The sequence below is a fragment of the Kogia breviceps genome, chromosome 15 (assembly GCF_026419965.1).
Source record: "Kogia breviceps isolate mKogBre1 chromosome 15, mKogBre1 haplotype 1, whole genome shotgun sequence".
NCBI lineage: Eukaryota > Metazoa > Chordata > Mammalia > Artiodactyla > Physeteridae > Kogia > Kogia breviceps.
The window spans coordinates 88,048,914-88,070,931 of record NC_081324.1 but is presented as its reverse complement, the minus strand read 5'-3'; the positions used below and the strand labels follow the sequence as shown (position 1 = coordinate 88,070,931).

The 22,018-nt window shown below is 55.7% G+C and overlaps 1 protein-coding gene across 22 annotated transcripts in view; it reads left to right on the top strand.

Annotated features, from left to right (window-relative positions):
- RIMBP2 (RIMS binding protein 2) overlaps positions 1-22,018 on the top strand; it is a 301,313-nt gene that overhangs the window by 263,528 nt on the left and 15,767 nt on the right. For 15 of the 22 annotated variants that reach the window (XM_059040008.2, XM_067016063.1, XM_067016057.1 and 12 more), the window contains 8 exons: positions 924-1,075; positions 2,010-2,471; positions 4,324-4,467; positions 7,032-7,190; positions 10,191-10,898; positions 12,424-12,541; positions 19,009-19,193; positions 19,895-20,063. In XM_059040008.2, the coding sequence (XP_058895991.1) occupies positions 924-1,075; positions 2,010-2,471; positions 4,324-4,467; positions 7,032-7,190; positions 10,191-10,898; positions 12,424-12,541; positions 19,009-19,193; positions 19,895-20,063 (2,097 nt within the window). Of the gene's footprint in view, positions 1-923; positions 1,076-2,009; positions 2,472-4,323; positions 4,468-7,031; positions 7,191-10,190; positions 10,899-11,550; positions 11,594-12,423; positions 12,542-19,008; positions 19,194-19,894; positions 20,064-22,018 lie in introns of all 22 variants that reach the window. The other 7 variants (XM_067016074.1, XM_067016068.1, XM_067016075.1 and 4 more) reach the window with 3 other exon arrangements.

Genomic DNA, 22,018 nt, shown 5'->3' with positions numbered 1-22,018 from the left:
GATGCGCTGAATTCACAGGACTGTTGTGCAGGTCAAGTGATGCAAAGAGTCCAAAGTCAGTAGCAGAAAGAGCAGCACATAGAAAACCCTCAGCCAACAGCCACTGCTCCCCACGCAGAAATGCACGGGGCCGGAGCAAGGTCTTGGAGGATGAAGCTCACACCTCCCTCCTGAAAGTTACACGTTCCTTTCCAAATGGAATGCCAGTTATGGGCGTTTTGCACCAGACGGACCCAGGGGAAAAGGAGCTGCCTGTGGGTTACGGGGCAGACAGGTGGTCCTGCTGTCCCCAAGAGCCACCTGGAAGGACCAGCGACATGACCCTTGCCTCCCTGTGGGTTGAAGTAGCTGCTCAAGCCTTCTATGGTGAGCGCGATTCCAACGGGTTCGGGGGCACAGGAAGCGGCCCAGCTGGTCAGCCGGGCAGTGTGTGTGCAGAGCCGGTGGCCAGGGCCGGGTGGCTTCGTCAGAACTCTCCGTCTCCAGCTTCCGCTTCTGTCCTGTCCCGCGAGGCGGTGAGGTGGGGGATGTGCGGTCCAGCTCACTGCCCCCAAGTCTGATGAAGATAGAGACGGAGGGACAGAGGAAAGGTGGAGGGAGGGGGGCACAGAAGAGGATGGAGAGGCGCCAGGGATTTCTTTCCTCTGCCAAATGCTGGGTCCTCGTGGCCGGCTGGCCTGGCCCGGGTCACGGGCTCCCCTGGGGACGGAGCACCCGTGCGCGGGGTTCCAGGAGGGCACCGCCGTGTGTCCGGGAGCTGCCGCTTCCTCACCCTCCTGCCCTGCTTTCACGCTTCATATTCTGCCCGCGACCCCTGGAGGCTTTAACAGAAGATCTCGTTTCCGGGCGCCACCAGCCGGGCGTGGTAGCAGCCCTTCTGCCAGAGGGCCGTGTCCTGAAAGCTCCTCTCCTCTGTCCCCCAGGTCCTCCCGCCCCTCCCCAGGACATTGCCGTCCAGGCCGCGGCCACCCCAGCCACTGTCCAGGTCTCCTGGAAGCCGCCCGCCCTGACGGCCACGGGGCTGTCCAATGGAGCCAGCGTCACCGGCTACGGCGTGTATGCCAAAGGGCAGAGGGTGAGTCCTTGCGGGGGCCGTGCTCGCCCCAGAGGCCCCAGCACTCTCTGCTCAGTGGCGGGCGACTTTCCCTCTCTCCTCAGCTCCCAAGACCCACCAGCAGCTACTTAGGCACCCCCTGCACCGCCACCCCAGGGTTGGCTGCAGGACACGGCGAATTCCATCCTTTTTGCCCCGTCCTCCTTCGCAGAGTGCTCTCTGCTCTCCTCCTGCAGTGACGACCTGCCTCGCCCCAGAGCTTTCTTGTTCTCCCCTGGGTACCAGAAATTCACATCTTCCGAGCCCCACGGTATCAGGGCCCACTCAGTAGATCGCACCAAGCCGATTCCTGGCGAGACGGTAGTGCCCGCTGTAGGGGAGCCCGTCATCTCAAGCCCCAGCCGGTCCGGGCACAGGAAACAGACACGGCTGCCCTTGGGGGGCGGAGCTGGCGCAAGCTTCTGTCGGCCCTCCACTCCCCACCCTGTTCCCCGCAGCCCCAGCGCCAGGGCTGCTCTATCAGACGCAGGGCGGCGTCCCAGCTCGCCCCGTGAGAGCGGCTGCTGCCGGGCCCTGTCTCCGCCCAGCTGCCCGCAGAAGCCCGCAGGCAGGGCCCGGAGGGGCCGCGGTCACGTGCCCACCACAGCCGGAAGCCCGCCCTGGGGCCACGCTTTGGCAGTAACACGCCCGGCGTTCTGATTCGTCGGCGCCCCCGCGTCTGCTCCTGGATTGGCTGTGGACGCGGAAGAGGAGGGTGTGCTCAGCGGTTCCCCCCCCCCCCCCCCCCGGGCCTCCACCGGCGGGCGGGAGGCGGGGCTGCAGCCTGGTGTGGTTTCCGGGCCCGGCGGTGTGGTAGGAGCCGGATGTAGGCGGCGCCCAGAGGCCTGGCTGCTGTAGAGGCGCCCGGGGGGCCTGGAACGCGGGCGGCCCTTGACCCCGCTCTGTCTGCGCGCAGGTAGCTGAGATCATCTCCCCCACGGCGGACGGCACGGCCGTGGAGCTGGTGCGGCTGCGGAGCCTCGAAGCCAAGGGCGTGACCGTGCGGACCCTCTCCGCCCAGGGCGAGTCCGTGGACTCCGCCGTCGCTGCCATCCCCCCCGACCTCCTGGTGCCTCCTGCCTCCCACCTGAGAACTGCTCCCACACCGAAGCCATTAGCAAGTGCCGGAGTCCCCGATACCAAAGATGAACACCTGGGTCCGCACGCCGCGGCGGATGAGGCCTGGGAGCGCGGCCGGGCGCCTGCTCCGGCCCACGGGCACCTGCTGGAGCCGCCCGGCCTGCAGGGCTCGGGCCCGGGGCGGCGGTCGCCCTCGCCCAGCCGCATCCTTCCGCAGCCGCAGGGCGCCCCGGTCTCCACCTCCGTCGCCAAGGCCATGGCCCGGGAAGCCGCGCAGAGGGTGGCCGAGAGCAGCAGGGTAAGGCTGGGCGTTACCTCGCCGGTACCGCTGCCCGTGCCATGCGGTCCGTCCCTGCAGCCCAGCGGGGATGGGGCCTTCCATCGGCACCGCGAGTCTGCGGGGAGACGCGCCCCGAACACTCAGCACCCAGAGTGGCGGCCTTGACTGGCGAGAAGGATGCCGTGTTCATCCTCCAGTTTTCCCCTAGGGCTGCATTCCAGGGCATTCCAGGCCTGAGCCTGTCAGAATCAATCTGTGTTTTCATTGCGTAGATAAGGACCCAGATAACCAGAGGAAACGGTTATCCACCAGCCTGGCTTAGCAGACGAGCTAACAACCCGCTAACCAGGCACTGGTCTGTGTCCAGGGATCTGAGAGGTGCCTCCTGGGAGTGGGCTTGGGGTCACATCTTCCTAAACGAGGGTCACCTCCTGGCTGGCTCACTTCATACTTCTAGCTGTGTGTGTGTATACACACGGATAGACGTACGTACATACGTGTGTGTACATACGTGCACACACACTTAACGTGTACATATGTATACCTAGATACCTGCATGTATGAATGCATGCACGGAAATATATTTGCATGCCTATCACTAGAAATCGCCTGGACCGCGGGGAGGAGAACTCGGATGACAGTGTGGCCACGTCCCAGGGGAAATGTGCAATGAGACGAGAAATTGTAAGAAGCACCCGTGAAGGGATGCAGAGGAGCAGGACGTGGACCTGAGCTAGGCCACGTGCCCCTCCCTGCCTGGGAGAAACCCCCATCTCTCTCCCTTGGGCGCACTTGTCTACCAGGGCGCCCAGCTTGTCTGCTGCAAGCCCGAGGTTAGGGCCCTGGCGGAGGGGACAGTGGCGGTCAGTGCTCTTCTCTGCTCTGCCCAGCCAGCCCACGGGGCTCTCTCCAGGACGGCAACCCCTGGCAGTGCCTTCTCTGAGATGCAGGTGGAGACATCCGTGCCGGTGCCGGGAGACCCTCACTTCCGGGGCATCCCAGGGTCCGGGCCAGGCCCCCTCCCAGCTGGAGGCAGGGTCAGGAGCTTCAGGAGAGGCCAGACCCCTAGAGGTCAGAGCTGAGGTAGGAGGGCCACGGCCAGGCAACCAGGAGGGGGAAGAGGTAGCGTGACAGCACTTCAGTGCCTGTTGAGAAACTGGAAATCCAGGCTTTTTGTGAAACCTCCTGATTTGTTAATCGTTATGCAGCGGTTTGTACCCTTGACTAAAGGAAATGCCTCAGAACGTGCGCATCTATCACGGGCACCCTGGCACTCCGCCCTGATTTCCCGCAAAGCAGAAGCCCAGGTGCTTTGGCGTAGGAAGGCTCTGGTGGGTGAGCTCTGCCCCCCCGCCCTCTCGGGTAGCAGCCACGCATCCCACCACCCTGAGCTCCCAGACAGGACCCCCGAGAGCGGGCTGGAGCCAGAGGCTGGGCCCAGGAACGCCTGGGACAGCCGCCACCTCCCCACCTCCCCCCTGCCTGCCTTCCCCATTCAGAAGGTGTGGAGAGAAAGCAAACCTCTGAGCTTCCATATTCAAGAAAAGGTTAATTGATCACATTAACAGCCAGGCCAGGGTGGCAAACAGAGGGAGAGGAGGCTGTCTTCAGCACGCATGAGTTACCTCCTGCAAAGGCAGGTGCTAGTTCTGGTGGGCACGGGAGGGGCGGTGGGCACCCAGGGCAGCATCAGAAAATGCCCGCCAGCCTGTGCAGGTCACTCACCCCAAGTCCCTTCACACAGTGGCTCCGAGAAGGCAGAGGAAAGGTTGGAGCCCAGAAGACATGGGGCCTGGAAGCTGCCTGCCCCTGCACCCATCCCCGAGGTCGGGGGGCCTCTGCCCTGACACATCCCCTCTTCTCTTCCAAGCTAGAGAAAAGGAGCATCTTCCTGGAGAGAAGCAGTGGGCAGTACGCGAACTCGGATGAGGAAGATAGCTACGAGTCCCCCGACGTTAAGAGGAGGGGCGCATCGGTGGACGAGTTTCTGAAAGGCTCGGAGCTAGGCAAGCCGGTGAGTGCAGCTCCTGGGTGCACAGCCCCAAGTCCCGGGTGACCACAGTCACAGTCCATTTGGAAAGTTTAGATTGCACAGTGCCTGCGCATTTGTGACCTTACTGGGGGACAGTTTCAAAAGTCGGAATGTGAGGTTTTTGCCCTCCCTGACTGCCCTGTGGGAGTATCCATTCACGGGCTGATTTTGTGCTTCAGGTGAGTCTCCAAGTTACCACCTGGTCTCAGTTTAGGCAAAAGCTACCATTTGTTTCTTTACTTTCGTTCATCAGGCAGATGTGTGATGAGCATGTGCTAAGTGCTAAGCATCATCGGAGATTCAGAAACTAAACGGTCAGCATCCCACCCTTGGAGGGACGAAAATGTCAGGGCTTCTTGTCCCAGACTAGGCTTACAAGTGACAAATCCATCCAATGTGGGTTTGGTCTCCAGTTTCCGATTATGCGTATTCTAATGGGAATGTCCTTTAATGGTGTCAAGACCTAAGTCTGGGCAACAGGAAGAGTGGGGCCTGGAGAGTCCTGAGATCTTGAGATGTCAGAGCTTGAAGACCCCTCAGGTGTCAGATCCTCCAGCCCCCTCAACACACAGCTCTGCAGCGAGGCAGTGTCACAACCTCGCCAAGAAGAGGGCCTTGGAATCTCACAGACTTGGACTCATTTCCTGGCTCTGTCACTGCTAGTAGTAGGCAAGTTACTCAACTTCTTCAACCATCAGGTTCTTTACCTAAAAGATTAAAATAATTCTATTTGCATTCATTTAAACACAAGAAATGGAATGCTCAACTAATAATGACTAAGATAACAAAGACATTTCATTCTCCCACATCGCAGGAAGTCTCAGGTAGGAGGTTGCAAGGTTGATTCAGCTGCTCAATTGTGTCCTAGCTCTAGGTTCTGAATCTTCCATTCTTTGGGCCTTTCTCTCATGGTTACAAAGTGGCTGCCATTGCTCCAATCGTCACACTTTCATATGACAGCACCCCAAGAAGGAAGGAAAGAAGGAAGAAAGGAAGGGAGGAAGGGAAGGAGGGAGGGAAGGGAAAAAGGAGGGGGGCTTTCTTCTCAGGCACATCTCTTTTAACTGGTAGAAAAATCTTTTCTAGAAGCTCTATCAAGACCCCATTGCATCTCACTGGGCAGAAGAGAGGAATAGGTGTCCTAGGAATGGCTTATCCGTGACGTATTTGGCAAACAGCAGACGCCTCCTTCCATCCCACGGGTTTATTACTAACTCATCACTGGGTTTGAATCCATTGAGATTGTGTTCTCGAGGAGAGTTCCTTCCCATTTGCCTTGGGAATACCTCTTTCAAACCAACCTGATCGTTGTTTATTCATTTAAAATCGGTTCACCTTTACGTCTTCTCTGCAGTACCTGATTGAAAGAATTAGGGCTGGAGCAGCTCAAACACTGACACACAGACTAATCAGGCTGAGAGCATCTGGGCCACTTCTCTGAGGGCTCGGCTGGGTCGGGACCCGCAGCCTGGGCACTTAACACTGCCTTCCCATCGGCGGGCCGGGAACTTCGTGCCTCGCAGGTGCTGCCACGTCTTTATCTAGAGGAGTGGTTGAAACTGGGGTATTTTTAATAAACATGTCTCGAGGATGCTATTAAATACACTTGTCTGGTCGCCCAGCAGGAGAAAAAAGAAATTGCTCTTAATCGACGCCATCCAGCAGAAACAGAATAGCTTTATGCACGTTTGGGGCTCATAAATCTGAGCTCGCAGGGTGTGCAGTTTGAGTTGCTGCAGTTACTCGAGATGCTGAATAACGGGCGCTTGCTTTGAGGGTGGGAACAGGACCGCCCCCAAACCCCCAGACCCTATCAGGGCTGCTGGAGGTGCAGGTTACACGTTAGCAAGCTACTTCTAGTTGCTTTTGTGTTGACCCTTTCCCGCCCTCCGCAGGCTCCTCCCCAAGCGCCCCGGCGGCGGGCCTTCCCCGGTGTCAGTGGCCAAACTGGGCGCACCACACAGCGGGGGGGCCCGCCCGGACCGGGCTCTTCCTTGACAACCCAGTGTGCGCCCGCGTGTGAACTTCAGACTGCACGGTGTTCGTAAACTCTGAGGCGCCCTTGATGGTGCATTTGCACCCACTTGCCTGCCACTCGGCACGCTGCTCCCTGACCCTGGATGCAACGGACACGCTCACGGGGCCTCGGGTCCTGCTGCCACCTGAGTTTACAACCTGTCGCTTGAGCCTCTGTCCAGCCATTAAGTTGGAGAGGCTGACGGTGCCCTGGAAAGTGATGTTTTCCTGTGTGTCTTGGGAGCCTTCTGGCATTCTGTGCTGCCAAGAGCCCAAGGGGTCTCTGCCTGCCCCCGTCCGGATTTAGAGCTGGGGGGCCTGGTCTGGTCCTCTCTCTGCCACCCCAGCTCGCTGCGGGCTCGGGGACTATGATTCCTTCGCCTCTGAGGTGAGCGGCTCTCAGCCAGACACCCAGGCACGACTCTGAGCTCAGAAGTGGGCAAAGCAGGGGCAGGGCCGCCCGGGAGGGGTCCCAGCTACTCCCACACGCTGGGGCTGCCCCTCCACCTGCATCCCCTTCTCCTGCCCAGCCGCACTGTTGCCACGGCGACGAGTACCACACCGAGAGCAGCCGGGGGTCCGACCTCTCGGACATCATGGAGGAGGACGAGGAAGAGCTCTACTCCGAGATGCAGCCGGAGGATGGGGGCCGGAGGCGGCCCAGCGGCACGTCCCACAATGCCCTCAAGGTCAGTGCCCAGGGGCGCCGGGCCCCCTCGCCGCCGTCCCCACAGTCGCCCCGTCCCTGTCCCTTTGCCGGGCCACGAGGCCGGCTCCAGAGGCACCTGGCCCTGCCAGCAGCGTCCACAGATTTGCATGGGCTTCGCTCACTATTGAGTCTGCGCTCGGGGCCTCCTGTCCCTCCTCTTTCCCACCATTCTGGGTGAAGGAGTCTGGGAGAATCCACTGGGCACCCCCGGGGCACCCGGCTCTGTACCAAGAACTGAATCGGAAAGAATAGAACAAAGAAGACATCCCCCCCCCCTCCGACCGCCAAACCCCTGGCTTTCGTGGCCGTCCGCAGAGGAGCGGGGACTGGGAGGGCAGGAGTCCGCCTGCGTCAGACTGGAGACTGGGAGTGAGTCGTGCAGAGATCCTCAACCGAGGTGGACGCGGCTGGACCGCGGGAGGGCCTGGGGCTGTCAGAGGAGGGGCCTCCCTCCTGGAGGACAGCGGGGTCCGCGCACGAGCCCCTTCTCAGACGCCTCCTGCCAGGGGCCCTGGCATCCTCCGCCGCTGGTGTAGCCGTCAGCCAGGGGTCTGATGGAGGTCACCTTGAGCGAGATCGAGCTCCAGGCCCCGGGGGCCGCCCTGCCGCCAGCCGTTCCAGCCGAGCACCTGTTCACTCGGCACGAGCCGGCTCGCCCCTGCGTGCCAGGCGCTCCGCCAGGCTGGGGCGTGAGGATGGACGTGACCTCCGACCTCCAGCTGCTCCCAGCCCAGCGGGGGAGACAGACGAAGGGCCGGAGAGCTGGTCGGGCTGCTGCGGGGTTTTCACATGAAAAAGGCCTCGCAGAGGAAGACCCCGCCCGACCCTGGTCTTCCTCTGGGAACACAGAGCCGTGCGTTTTGAATGGTGGACAGAAGGCAACATCCAATCTGACTGCCAACTCGGCGCCCGCTTACATAGACCAGACCGACTGACGTTCTCCCAGCAAAGGCCCCCTGCTGGGCCCTGGGGACGCTGTCACCAGAGAACATGCGAGATCCCCTGCAAACCCCGCACGGCTGCATTTCCTGCTACTCCCACCGGCCCCCCTCCTCCCCCGCCCCGTGCCGCCGTTCAGCAGGGTTCACGGTGACCTTTCTTGGTGGAGGAAGGTCCCACGCTGCCCGCGGCCCAGCCTGACCCGCTCCCCAAGCTTCCGCACCAGCTGGGCGGCGAAGCGTGTCCCCCTCCCCTCCCCTCCCCTCCCCTCCCCTCCCCTCCCCTCCCCTCCCCTCCCCTCCCCCTCCCCTCCCCTCCCCTCCCCTCCCCCTCCCCTCCCCTCCCCTCCCCTCCCCCTCCCCTCCCCTCCCCTCCCCTCCCCCTCCCCTCCCCTCCCCTCCCCTCCCCTCCCCTCCCCTCCCCTCCCCTCCCCTCCCCTCCCCTCCCCTCCCCTCCCCTCCCCCTCCCCTCCCCTCCCCCCTCCCCTCCCCTCCCCTCCCCCTCCCCTCCCCTCCCCTCCCCTCCCCTCCCCTCCCCCTCCCCCTCCCCTCCCCTCCCCTCCCCCCTCCCCCTCCCCCTCCCCTCCCCTCCCCCCTCCCCCTCCCCTCCCCTCCCCTCCCCCCTCCCCCTCCCCTCCCCTCCCCTCCCCCCTCCCCCTCCCCCCTCCCCTCCCCTCCCCTCCCCCTCCTTCCCCTCCCCTCCCCCCTCCCCCTCCCCCTCCCCCTCCCCCGTGACACTTCTGGGATGGTACTTCCTGCACAGTGTTAGCAGAGGAACCAAAGGTCACCGTGGCTCCCGGGGGAGCAGGCCCGGAGGGCAAGTTCAGCCATCTGGACTTCTGGTTTGTTTTCAGAAATTCCAAGACTTAGCTTGGGGATCCGGCCCACGGCTCACCTTCCCACGCAGCAGCCCCGTTGGCTCACGTGCGCCCCGCCTGGCCCTCGTGGGCTCCAGACCCGTGGCAGACGCGGCCCGGGGTCAACCCGCCAGGTCCCCGTGCGCCAGGGGCCCACAGGCCGGTGGGCTAGGGGGCAGGGAAGCAAATCCGATGCTGCCCCGCGGAGGCGTCTCTAACACGCACCGCCGGAGGCCCGTGGCGGGGCAGACGGTGGGCTTACGGCTTCGTGGCATCGCTGGAGTGTCCGGGAGGGGCGCCCAGCGGGCCGGTTCAGCGGGAGCCGAGGTCGAATCCGAGAGAACCACATCCGGGACAGGGCGCGTGGGGTGTCCGCCCCTCGATGTCCATTAGGCCCCTCGGGGTGGGCTGGCCACCACACTGGCGGGGACACGGCTTCTCGCTGGGGGCCTCGAGGTCCAGGCTCTGGAGGAGAGGCAGGCAGGCCTTTGCAGACACAGACAGAGCGAGACGGTCCCCAGAGCCATGACTTCGGGGCGCTCTGGGCCGAGGTCCGCGCGCTCACACGCGTTCACAGCCTGAGACCTGAGCCAGGGAGAGAGGCCATAGGTTACTGCGCAGGAGGACGGATTTCAGAGGGTGCTGAGAGCTTAGGTGGACGTGCAGAGTCCGGTGGCGCGTGGCCGGGTTGGGGTCCCCGTTTCGTGAATCATCTCCGGTTGCCGGCGGCCCACGGCAGCTGCCTTCCGAGTTTCTGAAGGTGCGGCCAGCGGGCTCAGGTGTCCCTGCCTCTGGGTGTGGCCGCGTCACAGATCCCGGCGCCCGGGTCAGCGTGAGGCCTCCTGCCACCACCCTGCCTGCACCCGCCGCCCGGCTGCCACTCTCCCCCTGTTCGGGCTGCATGGCTGGGCCTGAGGGCGTCAGGCCTCTCTGTGTGCGCTCTGCCCGGCCCCCCGCTCCGGCCCCATCCGTCTAACCCGTTCTGTTCTCATTCCGGAGCCCCGGCCAGAGCATGCCGTCTGGCCCTCCCCCCGCTCCCCTCCCGCCGCGAGCACAAAGCATGCTTTCTGTCCCCCACGGCCTCAGAGACTAATTCTGTCTGTTTTCTTTCCTCCCCTTTGCCCCACTTCACATCTGATCCCACACTGGCTCCCGGCACGTGTTCTCACACGCCACCCCCGTAAGGAGTGCTCTAAGAATAGGACCACTGAACGTGCTTTCTTGGAGCTGCCCGAGTACCCCCAACAGACTCAGCACAGCAAGAAGCTTTTCAGTATCCCCGAAGTAGCCGAGGAGGATGGAGAGCCCTGTGAGTTCTTGTACAAGCAGGGCTTAGGGGCCTCCTCCAGGGCCCGGAGCCGGCTGGCCGGAGAGCCCAGGCCCGCCAGGCCCTGCAGGGGGCACGAGGCCCCGCTTGGCTCCCGGGTCCCTGCCAAACCCAGGGGCCCCCAGGCCGAGGACTTCGTATTCGAAGACAGAGGCTGTCGGTTCAGCCGCTCGGCCACCAGGAGCCCGGACAGCGGCCTGGACTGCGGGAGCGAAGAGGAGGAGACGCGGTTTAGTTTCCGAAGCCCCGCTGCCCAGGGCAGCCCCGGCCCCGGGCACTGTCCCTGTGGGAGGAGCCTGAGGCCCCTGCTGGCCCGGCGCCGGACGCTGACCCGGCAGAGCAGCATCGAAGAAGATTCTGGGGAGCCGGCGGAGCCCGGCCGTGTCGGCAGGAGCAGTGAGGCCCACCCGAGCCCGGAGAGGTCCGCCCCCAGCGAGTACAGCTGGGATGAGCCCGCGGGCCAGGAGGATTTCCGGCATGTCTGCAAGAAAAGCATAAAAATGTCCAACAGTAGGGCCAGTGCCCGACACGCCCAGCCAACTCCCCGGGTAGCAGACGGTCCTTTGGTGTGTGAAGTAAACCTCCCGCTCACATCCGCTTGCCAAACCAATCCGTGTGCATTTTTCCACCTCCTTTTATTTTGGTGTCCATCCCGGGCACTCTCTGCTGGCTCTCTCCTTTTCCACGCACCTTTGATCTATGCGGCTTCCCGGTCTTTGGACCACGCTGATGATTTCTTTCCTTTGCTTTTAGAATGATGACCGCCTACCCCCAAATCAGTGATCAGTGTGGCTGCTTTAAGTAAAGGACAACTGAATCTAAATTTTAATTAAGGGTTAGCTGAACTACGATTCTCCAAAAGTTTGGCAACACATACTTTGCGAAATGAGCTGTGGGGACTTACTTATGACTTTGGTATTTACTGAAGGGTTTTCTCTCGTGGTGGTTTTGGTTTTTGGTTGTGACTGGTTTTGGCCTTCATCTATAACTGAAAAAAATAGGGAACAGTGATTGAAGAGATCCGTTTTTGCATCTGTTTCCAAAGGTTTTCTTTTTCTTTTTTTTTTTTTTTCCTGTTTCTTCCCTGCGACCAGTTTTCAGAATGACTTTTCCATCATCAGCTCTAGCCCTGCCTTGTCTTCCAGGCTTGTGAGTGGTTTTCAAGAGTAGGGATTCCTTCAAGACTTCATTCATCTCTATATTGTGTCCTCTTTTCAGAACATTTGCTCCTGTCATGCTGAACTTTTCCATGAAAACACAGGTGAGACATCCCAGGGCTCCAGGCCCTGGGTCTGAGCCGGTGCAGTTTGTGACATGTCCACTAGAGGGCGCCGATCCACAGCCCACGGACACCAGCAAACTGCAGCTCACTCCCTGTTCCCCGCCTGTAAGAGACTAATTTCCGTTACTCCCACGAGCCCGGTTCCTTCCCTGTGTCCCTGAATCCTTCCTGACTCAGGTTACCAGTGAGCTGGAGGTTTTGCTTTGATTCTCGTATACGATTCGATGCAGACCTGTAGCGTGAGTCAGAGGCAGGCTTACCCGTAAAGGAGGACGTCAGGTCAGCGCTGGAGTGTGATTGGTGTCTTTGGATTAGGGCCAAGACGTGGCCATGAGTTTCCAAGCGGATAACACACAGAAACTTCTGTCTTTGAGTTCTCGGTAACCTCACGTGCAGCTTTGCCCAAGCGGGACATTTGGAAACGCAGTGTTTACCCCTCTCTCGTGGTCTCTGGAGGGGCTGTGCTGAGACTAGGAAAGAGGGGCCGGAGGTGTGACGAGTCGTCTTTAAGCTACTCTCACCGTGGCTCGAGAGACGTGGCTTCGGCGGCAGTAGCAGCAACAGAAGCGTGCCTCCCGAGGGATGCTCTCTCGCCCCTCCCCGTGTGCGGCAAAGCACCCGTGCTGTAGAAGACGGGGTGCCTGGGGTGAGCCGCTTGTCCTCTTGCAGGTTATTCAGCTAACCTTTCAGTTAAAAGCTAAGTTTAGTTGCCTTTAGAGCTTCTGCTGCTAAGTTGAATTGATTTGGCTGACGAGTCTTTCCTTCCCACGGCTGGCAAGCCTCATGGCCGTGTTGTTGTTTGTCTTTAGATTTTAGGAAACCCGGTGACTGCTGGACGGGCTGATCGGGTGGATCGTGTGGGCCGGAGGTCTCCCCACGGCGGTGCTGGCCGCCACAGGTCCCGGCCAGCGATGATCCCGTCTGCCGGTGAGTGGGCCTGACGGAGGCCTCCCTCTTTCTTTTCAGCGCAGCGCACGTGGCTGCTTGGCCCTCCATCTAAATATTGTTTAAAAGTCATTAGGAGTAGCATTTTCAACTAAATACAGAACACCCTCGGTTATTTATGGCAGAAGAAGGCAGAAACAGCACAAGGTAAATAAACAAAACCGGAATTGAAGTATTCTCAAAATACACTGGCTTTTTGACAGCAGTCTTCTCCCGACCAGTGTTTCTTTTCTCACTGCAGAGGCTGCCATGGTAGGCATTGAAGAGATGGTGACGGGCCATCTCCCCACTGCCGAGTCCGTGCCCTCGTGAGATGCGCGTGGTCAGAGCAGCAGAGGCGGGGATGGTGGCTGAACTCCAGATCTCTAAACAAGCCCCGAGTCAATGGAGAGTTTATCTGTATGCGTGAAACGCTTGGACAACTGGGGTTGAAAGTTACGAAAAACACCAGGAGGCCTGAATGTGTGCCCTGAACTGTGTGTTGAGCCCGCCCATCTGGTCACCTCCTTGTGCATGAGTCAGCCTCTGGCATCCGGTTCCATTCTCTTAATCACGTTTCGGAATTCAGCCAGCCGTGCTGAGAGCTGTCATTGTAATCAGTCCGCTAAGAGGGGACCGTGGCGGAAGGTCAGATGGGAATCTTTCTACTACTGGAATGAACCCCGGCAAAACAATTCCAAACAGTATTATGCACAAGATAATGGAATCTGGTAATCAGCACAAATAAACTAGCTTTGTATGAAAACACACACACACACACACACACACACACACACACACACACACACACACACACAAAACGAAGCAAGAGACCCACTCATGGAACACAAGAAGATGAGAGCAAAACATCTTGATCTGGCGAGACAGGGCTCAAGGAAGACAACCCGTGGAGGTCCAGACACCTGAACACACAGCCCCAATCCCATTTACATCGCTAAGGTTTAAAAGATAATCGGGCTCCGTTCACGTCAGCCAAAAATAATTAAAGATTTTATACGGCAATACAGATCCGCTGAAGTTACATCCTTCTTTCAGGCGTTACTTCCTCATAGAGCCCAAACAATAGGGAAACAAAAGTTTCCTTTTCCATCTTTACAGTTTTTATTTATTTTTAATTTTTTTAAATTTTTTATTTTTTGTGGTACGCGGGCCTCTCACTGTTGTGGCCTCTCCCGCTGCGGAGCGCAGGCTCCGGACGCGCAGGTGCAGCGGCCACGGCTCACGGGCCCAGCCGCTCCGCGGCATGTGGGATCCTCCCGGACCAGGGCACGAACCCGCGTCCCCTGCATTGGCAGGCAGACTCTCAACCACTGCGCCACCAGGGAAGCCCTACAGTTTTTAGAATGTTTTCATTTTTATCAGTAAAAAAATTCATAGACTGTTAACCGACCTTTGAAAACACAGAGTGTGTTTAGCTGAAAAATAACAAAATAAGCCAAAATATAAACAAAATCAGCTAGAAAACACCAGTTTCGCTTATTACAGATGCACTGGCAGAGTTCTGTATGTACTGAGCTTACTCTGTTTTTGAGTGTTGTAAACTGCTGCCACATCTCTCAGAGCTTCATTTAATTTGTGTATAATTCCCCCTGTAGCAATTACAGAGGTTAAGTAGGTGCTCCTGGCTTGTAAAATAAATGACTTGTCGAGACTGACTGTCTTGAGGAGGCGAGGTGGGGACCAGTTCAAGACTTCTTCCCGTTGAGCTTGGTTCCTGAGTCCTCTTTCGACTCTGACTTTCATGAGTGAGTGCTCGTCACGTGAACCGCCGCTCTTTCCGTGGCCGCCGATTAACGCCGCGGCACCAAGCAGGGGTGTGCTCTGCAGGACGTCTCGTGGGTCTCCTACTCCAGAGTCTCCGAGGATGGAGAAGGACAGTCTACAGGACTGAAAATAACGGTGCTACAAATTGCCAGCTGGGCAAGGGAGTAAAGGAGAACCTCAGTGGACCCACAGTCTCCCCTTCAGAGTCTCTAACAATCATTCGGTCAGTTTTGCTTTAAGGTAAAGAATGCCGAAGGCTGCACACGTGTCTTAATTTCGGTAAGACACTAGCTCAGTTGGTAAAAACAGAGTAGTGCTGTGGTAACACCTTAACCAAAAAGTCTGTTAATAATAGAATTCAGAACATGTTAAATAAATCTGTGATACAGTTGCTTTCATTGTACCTGATTCCTCATCATGGAGAAATGCAAGAAATCACGTAAAAGGCATAATTAATATCAAATAGTTTATGTGTTCGTACACATATATACATACACAGATTGAAGAACCTACTATAATTTCAGAAGACAAAAGTGAATCGTGGGACTTCCCTGGTGGCGCAGTGGTTGAGACTCCGCCTGCCAATGCAGGGGACACGGATTTGAGCCCTGGTCCGGGAAGATCCCACATGCCGCGGAGCAACTAAGCCTGTGCGCCGCAACTATTGAGCCCATGAGCCATAACTACTGAAGCCTGCACGCCTAGCGCCCGTGCTCCGCAACAAGAGAAGCCACCGCAGTGAGAAGTCCGCGCGCTGCAACGAAGAGTAGCCCCCGCTCGCCGCAACTAGAGAAAGCCCGCGCGCAGCAACGAAGACCCAACACAGGCAAAAATAAATAATTAAAAAAAAAAAAAAGTGAATCGTGTTCAGCAGCTACCAAAAAAGAAGAGAATCTGCCCCAAACCCTAGGAAGTGAATAGTCAGTGACGTGTGAACAGACTATTTTCCTTGATCTAGTCCCTGTGTAACCAACCGCAAGTGGGGTCTGGCTGCTCGCTGCTCAAAAGCCAATAAAGAGGCCGGGTTGGTGGAAAGGAAAGTTTGCTTTATTTTGGATGCTGGCAACCAGGTGGTGGCGGGGGACGCCTGTCCAAAGGCCGACTGCCTCCCGCCCCGACAGTCGGGGGCAAGAGCTGTTATAGACGGAGGGAGGGGGCTCCGTGCAGAACCAGCACGGGCGGCTCCGACAGGCATCTTGAACTTGGTCCTCGGTGGTCTGACCAGCGTCCACTTGATGGCTTTCAGTACAGTGAGTCTTCAGTTCCAGGGTCGGCTTGTTCCCATTTTCTTGAGGCCAGTTCTGGAATTGTGGCAGCTCATGTCGTAGCTACAGTCTGGTCATCGTGTAGTTAACTTCTGCACCTGGCGTGGATTTCAGTGTCTACAAGACAGCTCCCAGGACACGGCTCAGGATATGATCTGTAGCCCTCGAGGAGGAACTAAAGGTCCCTGATTATGCTTAATGACTAAACTATTACTATTTAGTCTCCTTTGTTTGCCTTTGCTTCTGCATTGTCTCACTTCTCTGGTTAAACTTATTCTTTGGCTAAAGCTTTTCCGCAGACAAAAGGCAGGCGGAGGACATGGCGGGGTGGGCAAGGACCATAGGGTCCTGCTCTGTTTCACCTGTTTATTTTTCTTGTGCGAATATCAGCAATTAATACTTTAGAAATCTGCCGTACTCCAAAAGCATCCATTTTCTTTTTCAGAGGAACTTAAGTCTATAGACCATGTGCTTCCTAAATACATTTTTAATAAGCAATGCATTCACAGTTAAAATATGCTATACTTTTAATATACCCTGGGTGTCCTAAATTAAGAAAACAATGCCCCTTCTGATTTAAAAAGATAAAAATTATGTAGCCCCACATCTAATAAATTCTAAATCATGTGATTAACATAAGGAAGGCCTCATAACATTGATCACTGACCCCAAAGGAGGATTTCACTGGGTTTGGTTTCTTCCTCTATAATTTTTGGTCTTTGCATTTACCTAGTTATTTACCTGGCAGATGAAAAGGCCCGAGGGTGTAACCATTCTAAACATGAAGTACCACAGTCAGGGCCATTCTGTTCTTACAAACCGACTGTGCAGGTCTCCAGCCGCGCCCCCCCCCACCCCCCGTCATTTTCCCCAGTTATTTTGGCTACTGACCTTGTAGAGCAAAAGGAAATGCAGCACATTTCTCTGTGTCCAGATGGGAAAAATTAAAAATGAATAACTAAAGAAACAAAACTTGGCCCTCTAGAGAGGAGACTCTTCTCCCTGGGTTTTCCTGCAAGGATAAGATGAACAGCTGTAAAGTATGTTTCATAGGTGACTCCCTTTTTCTCTGTAGAAATTACATTGGACAGGAACAGTGGAAGTGGTGCCCTTAGTCAGGTAGTGAGGGAAGGAGTTCACCTGCAAAGGACGATGCTTTTTCTGGCAGCACAGGTGGCCTCGGAAGCCGACAGGGGCCAGTCATGAGCCCCGACTTTGCACATGGTATGCGGACCCTTCCTCCTTCCTGACAAAGACCCCCTCCCACCCTGGGCCAGGACATTCCACATCAGGACAGAAGGAGGAGTGCCCACTCCCAGGTCAGACCAGCAGCTAGAGATAAGTTCTTCCTTGAGTCTAGCCTGCCACCGAGAAAGAGAAGGTCCTCTCGGTCGCCCACTTTGGTCCCTGCGAACCCAGGTTTCCACGGACACATTCCATGGAGGCCACTGTTCTCTCCCTATGAGGTCTGATTCTCGTACAGCCTCTAAGGCACCTTCTCTGGAGGAAACAGTGCAGTGACATCACACCCACACTTCCACTCATACACACCAACTCCAAGTGCTCCAACCGCCTCCACTCCATCCCCACTCCTGCCCCCGAACCAGAGAGAGATCCTGTAATGGTGAGGGCGACCCTGCCTGCTGTTTTCACTGAGCATTGGCGCTGGCCTCAGATCCCCTCTCTGGTCTCCAGTGCCTAATGCCTCCCACTTGTTGTGCTTGGTGTGATTTCGGACTTAAAGATGTAAAGGCATGGTTTTCCGCATATCATGGTGCCTGAACTCGAGCCAACTCCTGAGAGCATGCACTCGATGTGGACTATAGGTGTGACTCAGAAGTCTTCCAGGGTGACGCTGACCTACCCGACCCTCCCCTATGAACTGGCCCCTGTGAACTTGCCTGTATGTTTTGACTCCATGTCACTACGTCAACTCAGCTGGAGAAGCCCTGGGAACCCTCTGGGTGCAGCCAAAGCTGTAGCCGCAATGCTCCTTCATTGACATTGCCGTCAGCTGAAATGGCATCCACTGGATCACATCACCGTTGTGTTAAGTTCCTTCTGCGAATCTCCCACAGGTATCTGACTGAATCGAAAACAGGCCTCCTTGTCGTGCTGCTCACGGTTTTCTCTACCATCAGCCACGAGCACGAGAAACCCCTGCATCACTGCATACACCGAGATGTTCATAGTTCACCGGATGGCATACCATTAGCTTCACACTATTCAATTTAGATAACATTGAAAACTAGGGGAAAAAGTGTGAGATCTTCTCACTGACTATAAATAAAAGCAAAACCAGTGTGAGGAAATCAGTAAGGCCCCGCTGCTCAGAAGTTTTGTTCCCTAGCAGAAGCCAAGTTGCTGAATGTTTAGGTTATCTCGGCATCCTAAAAAAATCCCAAATTCAAATAATGTAAACGGTTCACTGCATTTTAAAAACCAACCTTTCCTGCAGCTGAAGTGCCTTCTTTATTTTTCAACTACATGTTTCTGCTGGCGAGAGAAGTCGAGGCTCTAGACTCGCCCGCCTCCCCGCACCCCACCTCTCCTGTGTTTTCCGCACACCTGTGACGTCGTCTTGTCCCACTTCCTGTGCTACTTGTGCTGGTGACACAAGTTTTGACTGGCTGTTTGTCCCACCCCTGCCTTCTCTTCTCATGATTGTGGTTTTTCTCATTTGCTTCCCCACTGATGTTCTGAGCCCTTATTGTGTGGTCAGAACAGTATAATTTACTAGCAGATGTTCATTTTCTCTCAGTATATATTTAAACGTATACATAGATAGATGCATATGTATGATGATATCTAATAATACATATGCATATATATTAGGATTTCGAAAAGAATTCCCTTTAGAAGCTCAATGGTAGGTAGACTTGAAACTCAGTCCCGCTAGGAAGTCATTAATTTGCTGTAATGCATTTGTTGCCACTTACCTATTTGGGGCTAAGTGAGCAGCTTGGTCACCGTCCGTGTACTCTGGCTCGGCTGTCGTGGAAACACACAGAGGGTCTCCGGGTCTCCGGCCCCTGAACAGGCCTGTGTGGCCGCGTCCTAAACCCCAGGGACTCGCGCACCTGCCGCCCCTGGTGCTCAGGCCTGCCCTGCAGGGAGGCCTTTGAGGCAAAGTCCTTTATCTCTCGCTGTCTTCACGCGCAGCACGCCTAGGGTCATGCTGGTGCCGGTGTCGTATACTGGTTATTTGCTTGTCAAACCCATCTCTGCCGAGATGATCCATTTCTGCCTGCATATTAAGCTACCCGTGTTTTAAAAAGACAAAAGTGAAAGTGCCACAGCCTCCCAAAGTGTGGGAGTTTCTAAAACCACACTTCCTGTAACCACTCATGTTTCTGGGTGACGCTGGGGGATGGCCACGGGAATTACTTAGCACCCTGTCCTTTATCCCTCGCGCTCCAGATGAGTACGGTGGGAGGAGCCGGCTTTCTCCAGACTTCTACGAAGAGTCAGAGACGGACCCTGGGGCGGAAGAGCTCCCACCCCGGATCTTTGTGGCTCTTTTTGACTACGACCCCCTCACCATGTCCCCGAACCCAGATGCTGCGGAAGAGGAGCTTCCCTTTAAAGAAGGGCAGATCATCAAGGTGGGGGCGTGACTGGGGGTGACGGGGAGGGCACGGTGGGGGGGAGTAAGGGGGGAGGATGGGGAGGGGGCACTCGCCAGACCCAAGTTCCTTAATCACAACGACAGGCTGCTTTCTCTTGCATTCGACATTCAGCCTTCCTCTCAGCAGAGGAGGGGGGCCTGAGTCTGGAGTCCGAATGAAGAAACAGGATGCTCCCTAGGAGAGGGAAAGAGCCTTGAGGCCTAAGTTTGCAAATTTCCAAAAGGGCACTGACAACTCGCCTTTGAAAGGGGTCCTCATGTTTGTCTGATAAAACGGGGCCTTTAAGGATGGTGATGCTTACACCACAGAACAGTACCCGCGGAATCTCTTTGTTAGTTGAGATTTTTTCACTTCTAGAATATACGACAGTGGCACTGTCTTCTTATGGAAGAACCATTTGCGCTTCTAAGTGGGGTGGGGTCTCATCGCCTGGCCTCAGCTAGCGACCCTCCTCCTTGATGGGGGGCCCAGGGGCTGTCCAAACCCTGGAGGAGAAACAGGTTCTTAGAGGTAGAAATGTATAGGTCGAGGGCTACATGTACACATTTACACCCACGTGCCGGTCGTTTTGGTGTTCTCACATCTGTTTCTGACTAGGTGTGACTCTACCATGAGTAGAGCTGAGGTATTTCTGAACCAGCCCATCCCAATGCCTTAACTTCTTCCCACGGCTCCAGGTTTACGGTGATAAAGATGCTGATGGATTCTACCGTGGGGAAACCTGCGCTCGGCTTGGCCTTGTTCCTTGTAACATGGTCTCTGAAATCCAGGCAGACGATGAGGAGGTGATGGACCAGCTTCTCAGACAAGGCTTCCTCCCCCTGAACACACCTGTGGAGAAAATAGGTAAGAGGCAACCCCTTGCTCACCCGTGAACCTGTAGGCTGCGAGGCTCCTGCCCTCCTGAGGGTTTCATAGCAAAAACACCAGCTCGGAGCAGGAGACGGCGCTGAGCAGGACCCCACCCGCACCATCTGAATGTGTCAAAGGAAATCTGAGTGTTACCACCGGCTTTTCTTGGGCAAAACCCACTCGGTAAACCAGGCTTGTAATAGTCTTGCTGCGATACGGACATATAGGCATCTAAATGCTTATGAAACCGCAGATGATCCTCTCAGGGAAGATGAAGTACAGCCTTGCTTTTACTAAACGTCCGTCACATGTGGACAGTGAACAGCTGCCTTTGGGCTGCTCTGGACTCTGCGTGTTTGTGTCCCTCCGAGTTCATTCCCTGAAGTCCTGATCCCCAGTGTGACGGTGTTAGGAGGTGGGGCCTTTGGGAGGTGGTGAGGTCATGAGGGTGGAGCCCCCCATGGATGAGATTAGTGCCCTTACAGGAGAGACTGCAGAGAGGCCCCTCACCCCTACCATCATGTGAGGACACTGTGAGAAGTAAGCCGTCTGTACGCCGGGAAGGAGGGAAGAAGGTCCTCACCAGACACCAAGTCAGCCAGCACCTTGGTCTTGGACCCCCAGCCTCCGGGACCGTGAGAAATAGATATTTGTTGTCTAAGCCACCCAGTCCGTGGCACTTTGTTATATCAGCCTGAATGGACTAAGACACTGGTAATATACTTTGAACATTGCCTATCTATGGTAAATTTCAAAGGATGATGAGGTAGTGTTATGCCTTCCATTCTTCAGGTGAATTTTGCTTACTTATCCAAAAGGCATAAAAGATTTCTACCCTGTAATTTGGATACTAAATGCCTTTGTTTATCTTGAACCACTCTGCAGCACCAGTGAGCCAACCAACAGCAAAACTGTTTTCAGCAACATTACACTTATGATCTTTAATTTTTCCCATGTGCAAGGAAAATCCACTCACTCAAAAGGCCTCTACTTTTTCTAAATAGCTGTAGACAGAAACACCTGTTTTATGTTATTCATATTTAAAGTTTTAATCCTTCAGAACATTAGATTCACTTCTAAATGACACTCCGAAGACAAAATTCAGTGGTTAAAGAATATGCATGGTTTTAAGGATAAACACAAAATCAAATAAAATGCCTCAGACTTTTTGGTATTAATGAGCTCACGGTCTCAAGTTACGATGCACGTCAAATAGTTGAGGTTTCACATGATTAAATTGCCCAGATTAAATCTACGAGACTGCAGCTCTCCGAGCCCCTGACACCATCCACTCCCTTGCATTGCCGTCTTCTTTCCTAAAGTGGACAGTGAGTGTTCATAGAGGGAACGGGCTCTGTGCACCACGAACCCAGGGAGCCTAGGAGTGATCTGCTAAAAACCAGAAACTTGATGTACATGATCAGTTAGATTAAATGTCTTTTTATTCTGTTCTAGTTTTCTAAATGTGACCAGTCGAGGGAACCAAGCTGAGATATCTACCTGCCCTTCTATTATTAGGAAATAGCCTTCTTCATGGTGAGAGACCGAGTGCTTTCCTCCCAAGACTGGGAGTAAGGCTGTGATGTATGTCTGCCCTTACCTCTTCCTTCCAGCATCACGCAGAGCGTGCGGTACGGGGAGAGCCAGGAAGCAGCGGTACACAGAATGAAAAGGTGACATGAAAATTTACTTTAAAAATCTGACATATCTATATAAATAAAGCTCCTAGAACTCACGAGTGAGATTAGCAAAGCCAGTGGATACAAAAGCAATGGTATTTCCATAGGTTAGCAATGAAAAATTTGAGATTTAAATTTAAAAGGTAATACCACTTAACAGTAACACAATGCAGATGTGAAATACTTATGGTTAAATCTAACAAAATATGTGCAGGATCTGTCTGCTGAAAACTATAAAGCACTGATGAAAGAAATCAAAGAATCCCTGAG